Consider the following 13420-nt stretch of genomic DNA (forward strand, 5'->3'; position numbering starts at 1 on the left):
CCTCCATCAGACTTCAGAGGCATAGCTAGTTTTAAGACGCAGGCAATGCGACGACGTCTCAATCAGAGGTAGCCAAGCAGCCAGCGAGCCACATGGCATGATCTAGCTTGCTCCACGCAATTGGACGCCGTGGTTTGATCATTTTGTGTAGTTGAGTTTACTGTTTACCATGCCTTGGTCAGTTGGTCTAGCTGCTTCTGATCAGTCCCAGCTTGGCTCCGTATGAAAGCCTCACACAAGGATCAGGGTTTTGCCCTTCAAGAACAACATCAGTTCTGTTGGGTTCAGATTAGTCTTTGTAGAGAATTCGGAAACATCTCACAGTCACACCCTTGGACATTTCATATATATAGCCAATGTGGCTTGGTGTACAAGGTACAACACGTACATCGTTAGCATGGCTATACAATCTCTAAGAGTCTTCTTTCTTCGCTGTCTGGATCCTCCAGAGCCTGAAGCCTTTCCACAAGAGGTGGGTGGGAGTAGTGATGATATGAAGAATACCATGGGTCGGTGTTCATTGCAAACAAGTTCTCTTCCTGAAATTTTAGGGCATGCTTCAGGTTACTGAATGTAAATATTGTGGCAGTTTAACACTACACTGCATAAACCAAGTAACCAACGGTCTCACTAACGAGTAAAACAAGGGATGCCAGTGAAAAATGAAGTTGCTCGATTGCAACGGGAGTGAAAGCATGCAATATATATGATCACCTTGCGTTGCATTTCAGATGTCCTTTGGAAAAAAAAAACAATACAGTAATGCCATTGCCAACTAAAAGAAACATAGGTTCAATTAAAATGGCATCTAGATGGTTACCTGTAGTTTAACAAGGGCTGCTCGAAGCTGAGGGGCGTATCCAAGGTTCTTGGCAAAGGCGTCAGCCTAGAAATTGGATTAAAGTGAGTGCTAGCAAAAGCTTTAAAGCTATCAATAGCAGGAAACTTGAAGGCAGACCTGATATTCAAATGCTCTGCTGACAAGGTTGAAGCAAAAGTTCAGAAGGTGTTGGAGAGGCATTATGGCATACTACAATCAAAGCAACGCATGCATCAATTGAACAACAACGATAACAATGCTGGAAATTCATAGAACTACCACGCACCTCAATTTTCAACGTGAGTTTAAATGAAAAGTATAAACATCTATGATTGGATTCCGTTTCAAACAGATTTGTCTTGTTAGCCAGATCTTGGTAGTTGGCACCAATAATCTCGAGAAAGAATAATATAGAATGACAACGCTTGTTTCAAAATATGTTCATAACATACCTGGAAAATGATCAATCCAATTATTATCGGCTGATCACTGAAACCAAAACTTTTAAATAGACCTTTGGAGTTCCTTACTAGAGTATATCCTCCAAATTGGAGAAACATAAGTAGCTGCACAAAAAGATGGTGAAATGAAAGGCTAGAAAGATAACAGTCTTTCTCATTTGCTTCAGGCACCTAATGCTAGGATTTGCTTTCTTAAATACTCATTCATTTAATGAGCCCGCCTGCCTGAGCTTACTTCAGCTGTTCTAAGCAAGGAACTTAATCTAGCAGCCACCCATCATAACACGTCCCCTGAAAATTGGTGACCAGTTCCAGTGGCCGACCACTTATATGTGGATACACCTTTCTTATCAGTAGTCCCAAGCCCCACCCCCAACCATAGTTTTCAGTCTTACCTTCTAATACAACGTGGTCACGGAAAGCGATGCTACATTCCTTTTAAGGAGAAGCCATGGAGGACCCGTTTCTTTTGGGGCGAACTCACATCTTAAAGAAAATCTCACTAGATAGCTACATTCCTTTAGCTAACAAGTACTCAAATGCTAGTGCAACACAACTAGATAAATAAATGGTATGCAAAGGTGAAAGGTCGTAATTGGTTATTTGAAACAGAGAATACCTGGAAAGCTAAAAAGGAATATAGAGCATGATTGAGTTTCCAGTGCCCAAGTTCATGTGTAATAACAGAAACTATCTCATCCTCATTACTACTCTGAAATCAGCAAATAGAAACAGATTAACTTTGTGCACGCATGCCAATCTTTTTATGAAACAAAGTAAGCGGTAAATGAAAGATATTCTGAGGCATAGAACCTGCTGAATCAACGCGTCATAGAGTACTATTCGTTTATTTTTGTAAAACCCGTACATGTAAGCCTGAAATAGAATTGTTAGTTCTAATAGCAGCATTAAACTATCGTTTACTAGTTGAGTTATCCATGAACCAAGACTCTGGACGTAGAGTAATCAACATACATTACCTTGGCTTGATCTGGTAGAGCCATCTACCACGAAAAGCTTTTTCAAAGGAAACTTGAGGGAAGCTGCCAACTTCTCTATTTTCTCCCTGAGTACTCCAGGAAGCTGTTGACACCAGTGCAACCACAAAATTCAATCTTAACTCAGAATAACCTTTCGACTTATAAGATAAGATAAAGCTAATTTACTATGAAACAAGAACTAGTGGATGAAGCACTATGGAGTTATAACTAAAGTATAACGAGATACTCACAGGAGTGAACTTGTTGAACAGAGGAGCTATCACGATAGGGTATATTGTCACCATCAAGAGAGCTAATATTGTTAGATGTATATGTACCGTTGGTGTTTACCTTTTCTATTAGGGGGTTTTCTGTATATTTTCCCCTTTTTGTACCTATATATATATGGGCCTAGAGCCCCCTGTTATGAATACAAGTGCTATTCCTAACATGGTACAGAGCCGAACTAGGGTTAGGTTTCTTCCCAATCTGCCCTAGGGTTTCTTTTTTTTTTCCTCCGCACGTTGCACTTGCGTGCTATTCTCCTCCGTCAACTCCGGCCGCCGCCCGTCCGGCTCTCCACCCGCCGGACTCGTCGTCGTCCGGCTCTCCACCCGCCCGCCAGAGTCGCCGCCCATGCCGCCCCGACGCTCCGCCCGTCCCGCCGGAGTCGCCGCCCACCTGCGTAGCCCCGGCGCCCCGCCCGCCCGCGCCGCTCTGCTCTGGTGCCTCGTGGCCACCCCGCTCGTCCGCATGTGCTGTGCGGTGCGGTGCAGACCACGTGACAGGATAAGACTCCTGTGAAGGAGTTAGGTCCCATAAAAAAAACTGCACCGCTACTTTGTGTTGTGCGCGTGCGTTTCTGGAAAAAAAAACACGCTTGCGCCGCTTTTCTTCTGCACTCTCGCCGTCGCCCGCCGTTGTTTTCCTTGCGCTCTCGTTGTCGCCATGGCTCCTTCGGCTCCTTCGTCTAGTGGTGTCCCAGTGTTACGTTGCCCGATACTGTTCAATGGCAACAACTATCGCGATTGGGTTCTTCATCTACGGATTCATATGCGTGGTCTTCGTCTTTGGGAGTTTCTTACTGGCGAGTTGCCTTGTCCACCTCGTCCTACTGCTCCTATATACCCGGTGCTTCCTGCGAAGCCAGTGATTCCAGAGAAGGCTACGGCTGCAGAGATGGATCGGTTGCTTGCTACTCATGATGCAGATGTGGCGAAGCTCCTTGCTGATTATGATGATGGTCTTACGTTGTATGAGTCTCAATTTACTGCATGCCGGACATGGGTTGATGAGGATGCTCGAGCTGCTTCTATTCTTGTTGCTAGCATTGAGGACAGGGTTTCGGCTGATATTATTGAGCTTGATTTTGCACATCAGATGTAAGCTTTTCTTCGCACACGTTATGAGCCCACTGGTCAGTCTACTTTTCTTGTAGCCATTCGTCAGGAGCAGCTCGTTCGACAGGGTGATGGTACCGTTGATGATTTCTATGGTCAGATTTCTACTATTTGGCGCCAGCTCGACACTCTTAGTCCTCCGTTGTCTCCTAGCAACTGCTAGTCCTGCCTGGGTCAGCAGCAGGCTCTTGAGTTTCGTCGCACCTACGACTTCTTGACGCGTCTTTGGGATGAGTTTGAGCCACTTCGTGCACAACTGCTTGCTCGCCATCCTTGTGTCTCCCTGATGGAGGCTCTTGCTGCTGTTCGTAATGAGGAAACTCGCCTTCTTGTTGCTGGATTGATGCGATATTCTTCAATTTTGGCTGCCAGCTCCTCTACTCGTCCTGCGGTGCCTTCTTCTGAGAGTCGAGGGGGTGGTCTTAAATGTGATTGGTGTGGCAAGGATAATCATGGGGAGGCATTTTGTTACTGGAAGAAGAAGGCTCAGTCTCGTGAGGGTCAGTCTCGCCGCGGTGGATGTTCTTCACAGGGTCCTAGTGCTCCTGATGGTTCTGCTCGTTCTTCGCTGGGTGCTAGTGCTACTGGTGGTTCTGGTTCTAGAAGTCCTCAGAGGAGTTCTGCTGGTTCTGAGACATAGGAGATCATCAGGTTGCTCAGTCGTCTTGTTACCTCTACGTCACCAGGCGCTGCGGGTTCTGTGACTCAACCCTCTGCACCTATAGGTTCTGCTGCTGCTTCGCAGTCTTCCACTTTGGGATCACCTTCCACGTCTACTCCAGGTATTTGTCCATGGATTCTTGATTCTGGTGCTTCATTTCATATGACTCCTGATTGCACCTGTCTTTCTTCCATACGATCTCCACCTGGTTCTCCTACTGTTCATACAGCCGATGGTTCTTCTCTTCCTGTTGTCGGACATGGCACTCTCCTATCTGACTCTTTTCATGTCCCTAATGTTTCTTATGTTCCCGATCTGACCATGCAGCTCATGTCCGCTGGCCAGCTTACTGATCATGACTGTCGTGTCATTCTTGATCCTGATTTTTGTTATGTTCAGGATCGTCGCACGGGTCAGCTGGTTGGGATTGGCCCTCGTCGTCATGATTCTCAGCATCTTTGGGAGCTTGACTGGCTTCATCTTCCTTCCGCTGTGCTTGTCAGTCTAGTTGGCTCCGCTTTGGCTGCTTCATCGACCGTATCTTTTGATCAGTGGCATCATTGCTTGGGTCATCTATGTGGCTCCCGTCTATCTAGTTTGATTCGTCGTGGTCTTCTAGATTCTGTTTCAGTTCATGAGTCTTTAGCTCAGTGTCAGGGTTGTCGGCTGGGCAAGCAAATTCAGCTTCAATATCATTCTAGTGAGTCTGTGTCACAGCGTCCTTTTGATCTTGTTCATTCGGATGTCTGGGTCCTGCTCCCTTTGTTTCTAAAGGGGGCCATCGATACTATATTATATTCATAGATGATTTTTCTCATCATACATGGATTTATTTTATGAAACATCATACCGAGGCTTTATCCATCTATAAGTCTTTTACTTCTATGATCCACACTCATTTTGACACTTCTATCCGTGTCTTTCATGCTGACTCTGCAGGCGAGTACCTTTCAGTAGCCCTTCATCAAGTTCTCTCTGAGTAGGGCACTCTTGCTCAGTTTTCTTGTCCTGGTGCCCATGCTCAGAATGGTGTGGCCGAACGCAAGCATCGTCATCTCCTTGAGACTGCTCGTACTCTTCTGCTTGCTTCTTCTATTCCGCCTCACTTTTGGGCTGAGGCTGTGTCTACATCCACTTATTTAACTAACATTCAACCTTCTTCTGCGCTTCATGGTGAGATTCCTTTTGAGCGTCTTCTAAATAAGGTGCCTGACTATTCTAGTCTTCGTCTCTTTGGCTGTGTGTGCTATGTGCTTCTTGCACCTCATGAACGCACGAAGCTGACTGCTCAATTTGTCGAGTGTGTTTTTCTCGGCTATAGTTCTGAGCATAAGGGATATCGTTGTTGGGACCCAGTTGGGCATAGGATACGGATTTCTCGGGATGTTATTTTTGATGAATCTCATCCTTTCTATCCTCGTCCTTCTTCTGATGTTTCCCCGGAGTCTTTGGTCGATCCCCTCTCCTTCTTAATATTACCTGATACTTCTATTGCTATCACCCCTTTATCTCATCCGGCACCTCCTCAAGTGGTCCCTTCTTAGTCTCCTCTCCTGTTCATCGTGCTGATGTGCTTTCCCCAGAGTCTACTTCTCCGGAATGTCCTACTGATTTTTCTGTGAAGCCACTGGTGACACATGTCTATACTCGTAGAGTTCGGCCCTCTGATGTGCCATCTTCTTCTGATGTGACATCTTCTATTGTGCCCTCTTCGTTTAATATGCCTTCTTCTCCTACTGAGGCCTCTCTTTCAGAGGAATCACCTCCTGAGCAGCTTCTTCGTCATAGTCATCGTCTTCGTAGGCATCCTGATTGTTATTCTCCTTCTGCTTATGCTGTCACTGTTCTTTCAGAGCCGTCATCTTATCATGATGCTCTTCCTCATCCGGAATGGCAACACGCTATGGCTGAGGAGATTGCTGCTCTTGAGCGCACTCACACGTGGGATCTTGTTCCTCGTCCTGCCAATATGCGCCCTATTACATGTAAGTGGGTTTATAAGGTGAAGACTCGCTCTGATGGCTCTCTTGAGCGCTATAAAGCTCGTCTTGTTGCTCGTGGTTTTCAGCAGGAGCATGGTCGTGACTATGACGAGACTTTTGCTCCAGTTGCTCACATGACCACTGTTCGCACCCTTCTTGTTGTGGCCTCTGTTCGTGGGTGGTCCGTCTCTCAACTTGATGTCAAGAATGCCTTCCTTAATGGTGAGCTGCGTGAAGAGGTCTATATGTAGCCACCGCCTGGGTATTCTGTTCCTGAGGCTATGGTTTGTCATCTTCGTCGCTCACTTTATGGGCTAAAACAAGCTCCTCGTGCTTGGTTTCAGCGTTTTGCCTCCGTGGTCACTGCTGCTGGGTTTTCTGCCAGTGCGCATGATCCTGCCCTATTTGTACATACTTCACCTCAAGGTCGGACTCTTCTCCTCCTTTATGTCGATGATATGATCATTACTGGAGATGATTCTCAGTATATTGCCTTTGTCAAGGCCCGTCTCAGTGACACGTTTCTTATGTCTGATCTTGGTCCTCTTAGTTTCTTTCTTGGGATTGAGGTTTCTTCTATGCCCGAAGGCTTCTATCTGTCTCAAGAAAAGTATATTCAGGATCTTCTTAATCGGGCTTCTCTTACTGATCATCGGACTGTTGAGACTCCCATGGAACTTAATGTTCATCTTCGCGCCACTGATGGTGAGCCCATTGAGGATCCCACTCGTTATCATCATATCGTTGGGAGTCTTGTTTATCTTGGTGTTACTCATCCTGATATATCTCATGCTGTGCATATTCTGAATCAGTTTGTTTCAGCTCCTTCTCATCTTCATTATAGTCATCTTCTTCGCGTTTTACGTTATCTTCGTGGGACTATTTCACGCCGTCTATTCTTTCCTCGCTCTAGTTCCTTACATCTCATGGCTTATTGTGATGCTACATGGGATAGTGATCCTTCTGATCGTCGGTCTCTTTCTGCCTATTGTGTTTTTCTTGGTGGTTCCCTTATTGCTTGGAAGACTAAGAAGCAGGTAGCAGTTTCTCGTTCGAGTGCTGAGGCTGAGTTGCGTGCTATGGCGTTTGTGACAGCAGAGGTGACTTGGTTACGGTGGTTGCTTGAGGATTTTGGTGTTTCAGTTTCTGTGCCGACTCCTCTTTTGTCTAACAGTACAGGAGCCAGGTTCAGGATGGGGTTATTGCTCTTCAGTATGTGCCTTCCGAATTGCAGCTGGTTGATTTCTTTACCAAGGCACAGACACGTATTCAACATAGATTTTTCCTCTCCAAACTTAGTGTTCTTGACCCACCATGAGTTTGAGGGGGGTGTTAGATGTATATGTATTGTTGGTGTTTACCTTTTCTATTAGGGGGTTTTCTGTATATTTTCCCCTTCTTGTACCTATATATATATGGGCCTAGAGCCCCTGTTATGAATACAAGTGCTATTCCTAACAAATACAAAAATAAAACCCGAGAGATATATAGCCACATAAAGTCCTCAAATATGAAACAATACAAAAAAGATTGAAGGAATCAGTTGATGCATTTTATATGTGATTTTGATTATGTGGACCTTAGGAAAACAACATACGAAAATAGAACAAAGGAAAAACATGTGTTGTACACATAATAGTTAATTAATTAATATTTAAACAATAGAACAAGAGAAATTACATGTACTATGTAGATGATAGCAGCCACAATAAGTGGTCCCAATATCATGGACAGTAAAATGAAGCAATCAACAGAAAGGCTGCCTACTCAACCTAAAAAAAACTCAAACTCTTGATCTATGCACCTTGTACCTTCTTTTTAAACAAAATCTAAGCATTTAGTGAAATGTTAAATAGATATGTGGTAGTAATATGAGTATATGACAATAGATAATCATGTCATCTCCTTTTTTTAGTTTTGCTATAAACAGAGATTTCAAAAAATCATGAAAATAAATCAGCCCAACAAAGAGCAGGTCGAGGGAGAGTCGAACATTTTTTGACTCAAAAGTAGGGCATCATGAGAAACAAGGTGTTGACACCGGTGCAACCACGAAATTCAATCTTAACTCAGAAGAACCTTATGACTTATAAGATAAGATAATGCCAATTTACTACAAAACAAGAACTAACGGATGAAATGAAGCACGATGGAGCTATACAAGTATAACGAGATACTCACAAAAGTGAACTTGTTGAATAGAGGAGCTATCACGATAGGGTATATTGTCATCATCAAGAGAGCTAATACAAACATAAAACTCCAGAGATCTATAGCCACATAAAGTTCTCCAATATGAAACAAGTTCACAAACACAAACACAAACACAAACAAGTCCTCCAGAGCTAATCTGCATGATATTATAAAAAGAGAAGAACAAAGCTTCCAATCACAAACACAAGTTCACAAAGTAAGTTGACTGCAACTATCTTAGTCGATTAGCAGCTCACAGGTATACCTTCACTCGCTCCACTAGTCAAAATTATAGACGCTCCTCCCTGCACTCATCTCTCACCCGATGACTCAAACCCGATAAACCAAAAGGATCGAGACACCAACTAGATGGAAGGATCGCACAGTGCACTACTCTTCAGGAGGAGGACCACACCCCATGAAGGTGGGGCGCCTCATCTCCACCTCGAGTTCTTCCACATTCTTGGTCAGGGATTTGTTGAGTGATGCCATGGTGGCGGCTGCATCTTGAATCACACGGGCGACTTCTTGGGCGACGGAGAGACGGCTCAAAGCAGCCATCATCTTGATCTGTTCCTCCGACGGGCCCTTCTCCGCCTCCGGCATTGCCTCGTAAGCTGCCTTGGCCTCGTGGTATAGGGCCATCATCTTCTCGACGTCCTTGACCTTGAGGTTGGCCAAAGCAGCCAGACGAGACGCCTCACTCTCCACCGTGCCCCTTGTGCGTTTGATGTCTTGGAGAAGGCCACGGGCAATGTTGTATGCAGAAACCTTGTTGTCGAGGTCGTTGGCGTTGTGGACGCTGATGCGCCTCACTTGCACCGGCAGCGGCTCGACACCCAGGACCATGTCACTGAAGCAATCAACAGAAAGGCTGCCTACTCAACCCAAAAAAATTCAAACTCTTGATCTATGCACCTTGTACCTTCTTTTTAAATAAAATCTAAGCATTTAGTGAAATGTTAAATAGATATGTGGTAGTAATATGAGTATATGACAATAGATAATCATGTCATCTTCTTTTTTTAGTTTTGCTATAAACAGAGTTTTCAAAAAATCATGAAAATAAATCAGCCCAACAAAGAGCAGGTTGAGAGAGAGTAGAACATTTTTTGACTCAAAAGCAGGGCATCATGGGCATCATGAGCAACAAGGCGTTTATAGAAACCACGATTCACAATGCTCCACTCACCAGTCCTCACTCCTAAGTCATACCAACTACTAACATCGTACCCATAGATGATCCAGCATTGGAGTTAGAGCACAATAGAACTATCAGTTCAATGAAAGGAAGCAAATATCTGCTTTATGCATATTCCATTTTAAGTGCCAAAAGACTATTGAAGCTAATCAGAATGCAATATAGATAGGAAAAAGCATAACTGAATTAACATAGATCATGGCATAGGAGGCGGGTTATTAATACCTGTAACAAAACCATGGCACCAGCTAAGAACGCAAGGGTGTGTATTATCTCATTCTCAGCATTCAGACCAACATCTGTGACTAATTCTCCAGATTTCTGCAGAAAGAAATGATCAGCCAAAACACTTGCATACCGATATTGATGGAAGCAAGGGATCCGTTTTACCTTCCAAAACCAGGGAAGAACTCTAAAGAACAGTATTGCGATATGCATTAATATAGTCACAGCCTCATGAACAAAACGGAAGTAACTGTAAGGATGAAGCAAAAACTTCAGTATCTGATAATCTAGATGGATAAGCCAGCTAATGAATTTGGGAGTCCGAAAATATTTCAAAATGGAGGTTACAAAAATGTACGGCAGCATTGTATGAACCTTCTGTGGAGGGTATAATCTCTAGAGCGCTTAAACTTTTCGTCACTAATTACTCCCAGCAGGGGTTTTGGCAGAGTTGGCAACTTGAGGACTCTATGCTGACGGATCTGAAGATATGTCTCAAATATGTACACGAGAATCATAAAGCCTGCACAGGGTTCACGTTGAGAAAAGCATGAGTTATATACCAAGTAAATAACAAGCATATCATATATACATAACCAAGGAATAAGATCCAAAATTGTAGGCTTCATTCATAATAACTGCTGACAAACTTTAGATTGATGCAGCCCATACGAAAGGCAACAGAAGTTGACAATGACAAAATTAGAAAAAGGACCCATTACGAAATTCCATTACTAAGAACCATTTACACTAATTAGACATCATCGAATATAATCTGCATGATATTACATATAGAGAATAATAGAGTTTCGAATCACAAACACAAGTTCACAAAGTAAGTTGACTGCAACAATCTTAGTCGATTAGTAGCTCACAGGCATCCCTTCACTCGCTCCACTAGTTAAAATTACATACGCTCCTTACTGCACTCTTCTCTCACCCAATGGCCCAAAGCCCCAAACCCGACAAACCATAAGGTAGGGATCGAGCGACCGGACTTCTACAAGATGGAAGGATCGGAGAGGCGGGGAGGCGAAGACTTACACAGCACGGCCTCCAGGTAGGGCAGCGCCATTGGAGCCGGGCGAGGCGGAGGCTGGGAGCGGCGGGGGTCGCTTTGGAAACCAAGAGGCGGAGCTGGCGCGAGCGATCAACACGGTGCGGGTACGGGTGCTTTTGCTCGATTCCTCTGCCCGGAGTTGGGGAAGGAATGAAGGTAAATGCATTCTAGCACGAAGTGATTTTTTTGTTGATTCCGTAGAGTGACTTTGATTATGTTAGGTGATTCTTTATTTTATTTAAAAATTTATGTTAAAGAATTAAAAAGAATCATTTTCAATCACAGAACCACTCCTATAAAGAGTCAGCTTCCCACGAAGAATCAGAATTAAGAATTAAGAATCGTCCCAAAGACCGCGGCGTTGATCTCACTCCAAATGACCGTGGCATTGACTGCTGGGCCGCTGCTACCAGCTACCTGCTCCTGTGGGAGCCGGTGGCACAAATGAGCCGGAACGGGCCCACGCCTCCAAAGAATGACATACTCTCACTGGTCAGTCAATCATCAGTGCAAGCCTGACCCTCGCCCCACCTGCAAATGCAGTAGGGGCATGCAGCGGATCCGAACTGTTGCTGTTAAGCCCTGAGCCTTGCCGAGGGGTACCCATTGCCGGAGCACCGCAGGAGGGGATCGACATTGGCGGTGCAGTCAGGGCCGGCTCTAGGGTGGCAGGCCGTGCGACCGCTCCGAGCCCATGAAGCCGGGGGGCTTATGACCATATAGATACTTAGTACATATAATTATATTGATGAATTTTGTTTTAGACCTTCTAAATGGCCCGCATAACAATTAGAGCCCGACTTTCCAAATTACTCGCTTGGCCCGCATGGTAATTACTTGCGAGGCCCGCATAGCGATCAGAGGCTCAGAGCAAACTGCCAGGCCAAGTTGCCAGGCCTGCCAAATTGGTAAACGGAGGATCAGACTCTCCGTCGGAGGATCAGGCTGCCAATCCATTTGCCATATTCGTGTCTAGTCGTGACTCTCCGTATGACCGTATACCTGGTCCTGGTCATATACGCGCTCGCCGCTGCCGATCCAATTGTCGATTCGTCGCCTCGTCGCCCGTCAGCTCATGCTCGATGACGGCAGGTATACCGTATACGACCAGGAGTAAGTGATCCAATCCTCGATTCGTCGCCGCCGATCCAATCATCGACGGCAGGTTGCGCCGTTGCACGGGTCAGAGGGTGCAGACGTGCAGACTGCCAGCAATCACGGATCAGGCATTCAGGCCTCAGGTGAGCCACGACGCGAGCACTGCGTGCCTGCGTCATACGGACCGTCAGGATTGCACCGAGCGCCGCATCTTGGATTCTTGGAGCGTGTCAGAGGCGAGCGCTTCTATCTTTATTTTCTTTTACGTCAATTTTGTGAAAAAAGCAATCATCTAATTAATATTATTTCTTCGTGCAGTAATTCCATCACTCGTCAATTGCGTGGAAGGAGCAGCCCGCAGGCAACGTTTAGTACTTTCGTTTGATCGTCACCATAAGCAACATGCCGATTGATTGGTATTTCAATTTTTTATCTTATTTGTTTTTTGTATGCGCTATGCTTATACCGTTTGTGGTAGGATTAAAATTTCTAATTCAATGTATTTATTTGAATATGTTAGATGTTGCTTTCGTCTCGGTAGGTGTATTATTCTACATTTTCCCAAAAGGACTATATGGGACTAGTCATCAAAAAAGCATTGGCAAGATCAGCAAAATCCGAATACTAATCCGAGGAAAGCCCATCCCTACTTCCCTAAGAAGCATCTGTCGGGTGCTCAGAAAAGAAAAAAAAAGAAAACAAGAAGATCAGTTCGTAGAATCGTAGAGAGGTGCTCTACATAAGTTTTTTCCAGTTACAAATAATGGTGAGATCAGTGAAGATCAGGGGCAGGAACAAGTTGCAGAAGTTGATGCTAATGGAGGTGCTACAGAAGAGCATAATTTAAATGTTGAAGCTGATGCCAATGATCATACTCAGGCTCTAGGAGGTGATACTTTACAGCCTTCAGATAATACTGAAACTGCAAATATTGATGAACAAGAAGATTCAGTTTTGACTATTTTAGATCCTAGAACATGGAGAAATCTTGACAATAGCAAAAAAGATATCTTAATTGAGAAAGGACCTGCGAGAGAAATGGATCTACAATTCCCTTGTGATCAAGGTTATGACAATGGTTCAAATATGAAGGGAGAACATCAAGGTGTGAAGACACGTTTGCTTGAAATTAATCCAAGAGCATTATATATGCCATGTGCATCTCATAATCTGAATCTCACTCTTTGTGATATGGCAAAAGCTTCCAAGATAGCTATTTCATTCTTCGGTGTTATACAACGGATATATTATTTGTTTGCACGCTCTACTAAAAGGTGGAAAATTTTGACTGATAATGTTGAGAGGTTTACTGTCAAACCCTTATCTGATACTCGTTGGG

The 13420-nt window shown here is 44.4% G+C and overlaps 1 protein-coding gene across 1 annotated transcript; it reads right to left on the reverse strand.

The window, feature by feature from the left end:
- LOC117855585 (CAAX prenyl protease 1 homolog) lies at positions 1-10998 on the reverse strand. Its single transcript, XM_072291400.1, has 15 exons — positions 10968-10998; positions 10299-10446; positions 10089-10173; positions 9924-10019; positions 8908-9328; positions 7984-8067; positions 7748-7810; positions 2513-2574; positions 2257-2364; positions 2095-2157; positions 1901-1993; positions 1273-1386; positions 959-1030; positions 821-886; positions 1-539 (listed from the first exon to the last, which is right to left on the reverse strand). Exons 1-15 carry the CDS (start codon positions 10996-10998, stop codon positions 402-404), a joined length of 1644 nt encoding a protein of 547 aa, XP_072147501.1. The 3' UTR covers positions 1-401.
- Positions 10999-13420: the final 2422 nt, after the last annotated feature.

Source organism: Setaria viridis, chromosome 1, assembly GCF_005286985.2.
Source record: "Setaria viridis chromosome 1, Setaria_viridis_v4.0, whole genome shotgun sequence".
Classification (NCBI taxonomy): Eukaryota; Viridiplantae; Streptophyta; class Magnoliopsida; order Poales; family Poaceae; genus Setaria; species Setaria viridis.

Excerpts from the sequence above, each read along its gene's own strand:
- LOC117855585 (XM_072291400.1), bottom strand. The coding sequence starts at position 10,998 with ATGGCGCTGCCCTACCTGGAGGCCGTGCTGT. Across the intron at positions 7,811-7,983 it reads TATCATCTACATAGTACATG|GAGGACTTTATGTGGCTATA; the intron begins TAATTTCTCTTG and ends TGTTTCATATTT. Across the intron at positions 540-820 it reads CAGCCCTTGTTAAACTACAG|GAAGAGAACTTGTTTGCAAT; the intron begins GTAACCATCTAG and ends CTAAAATTTCAG.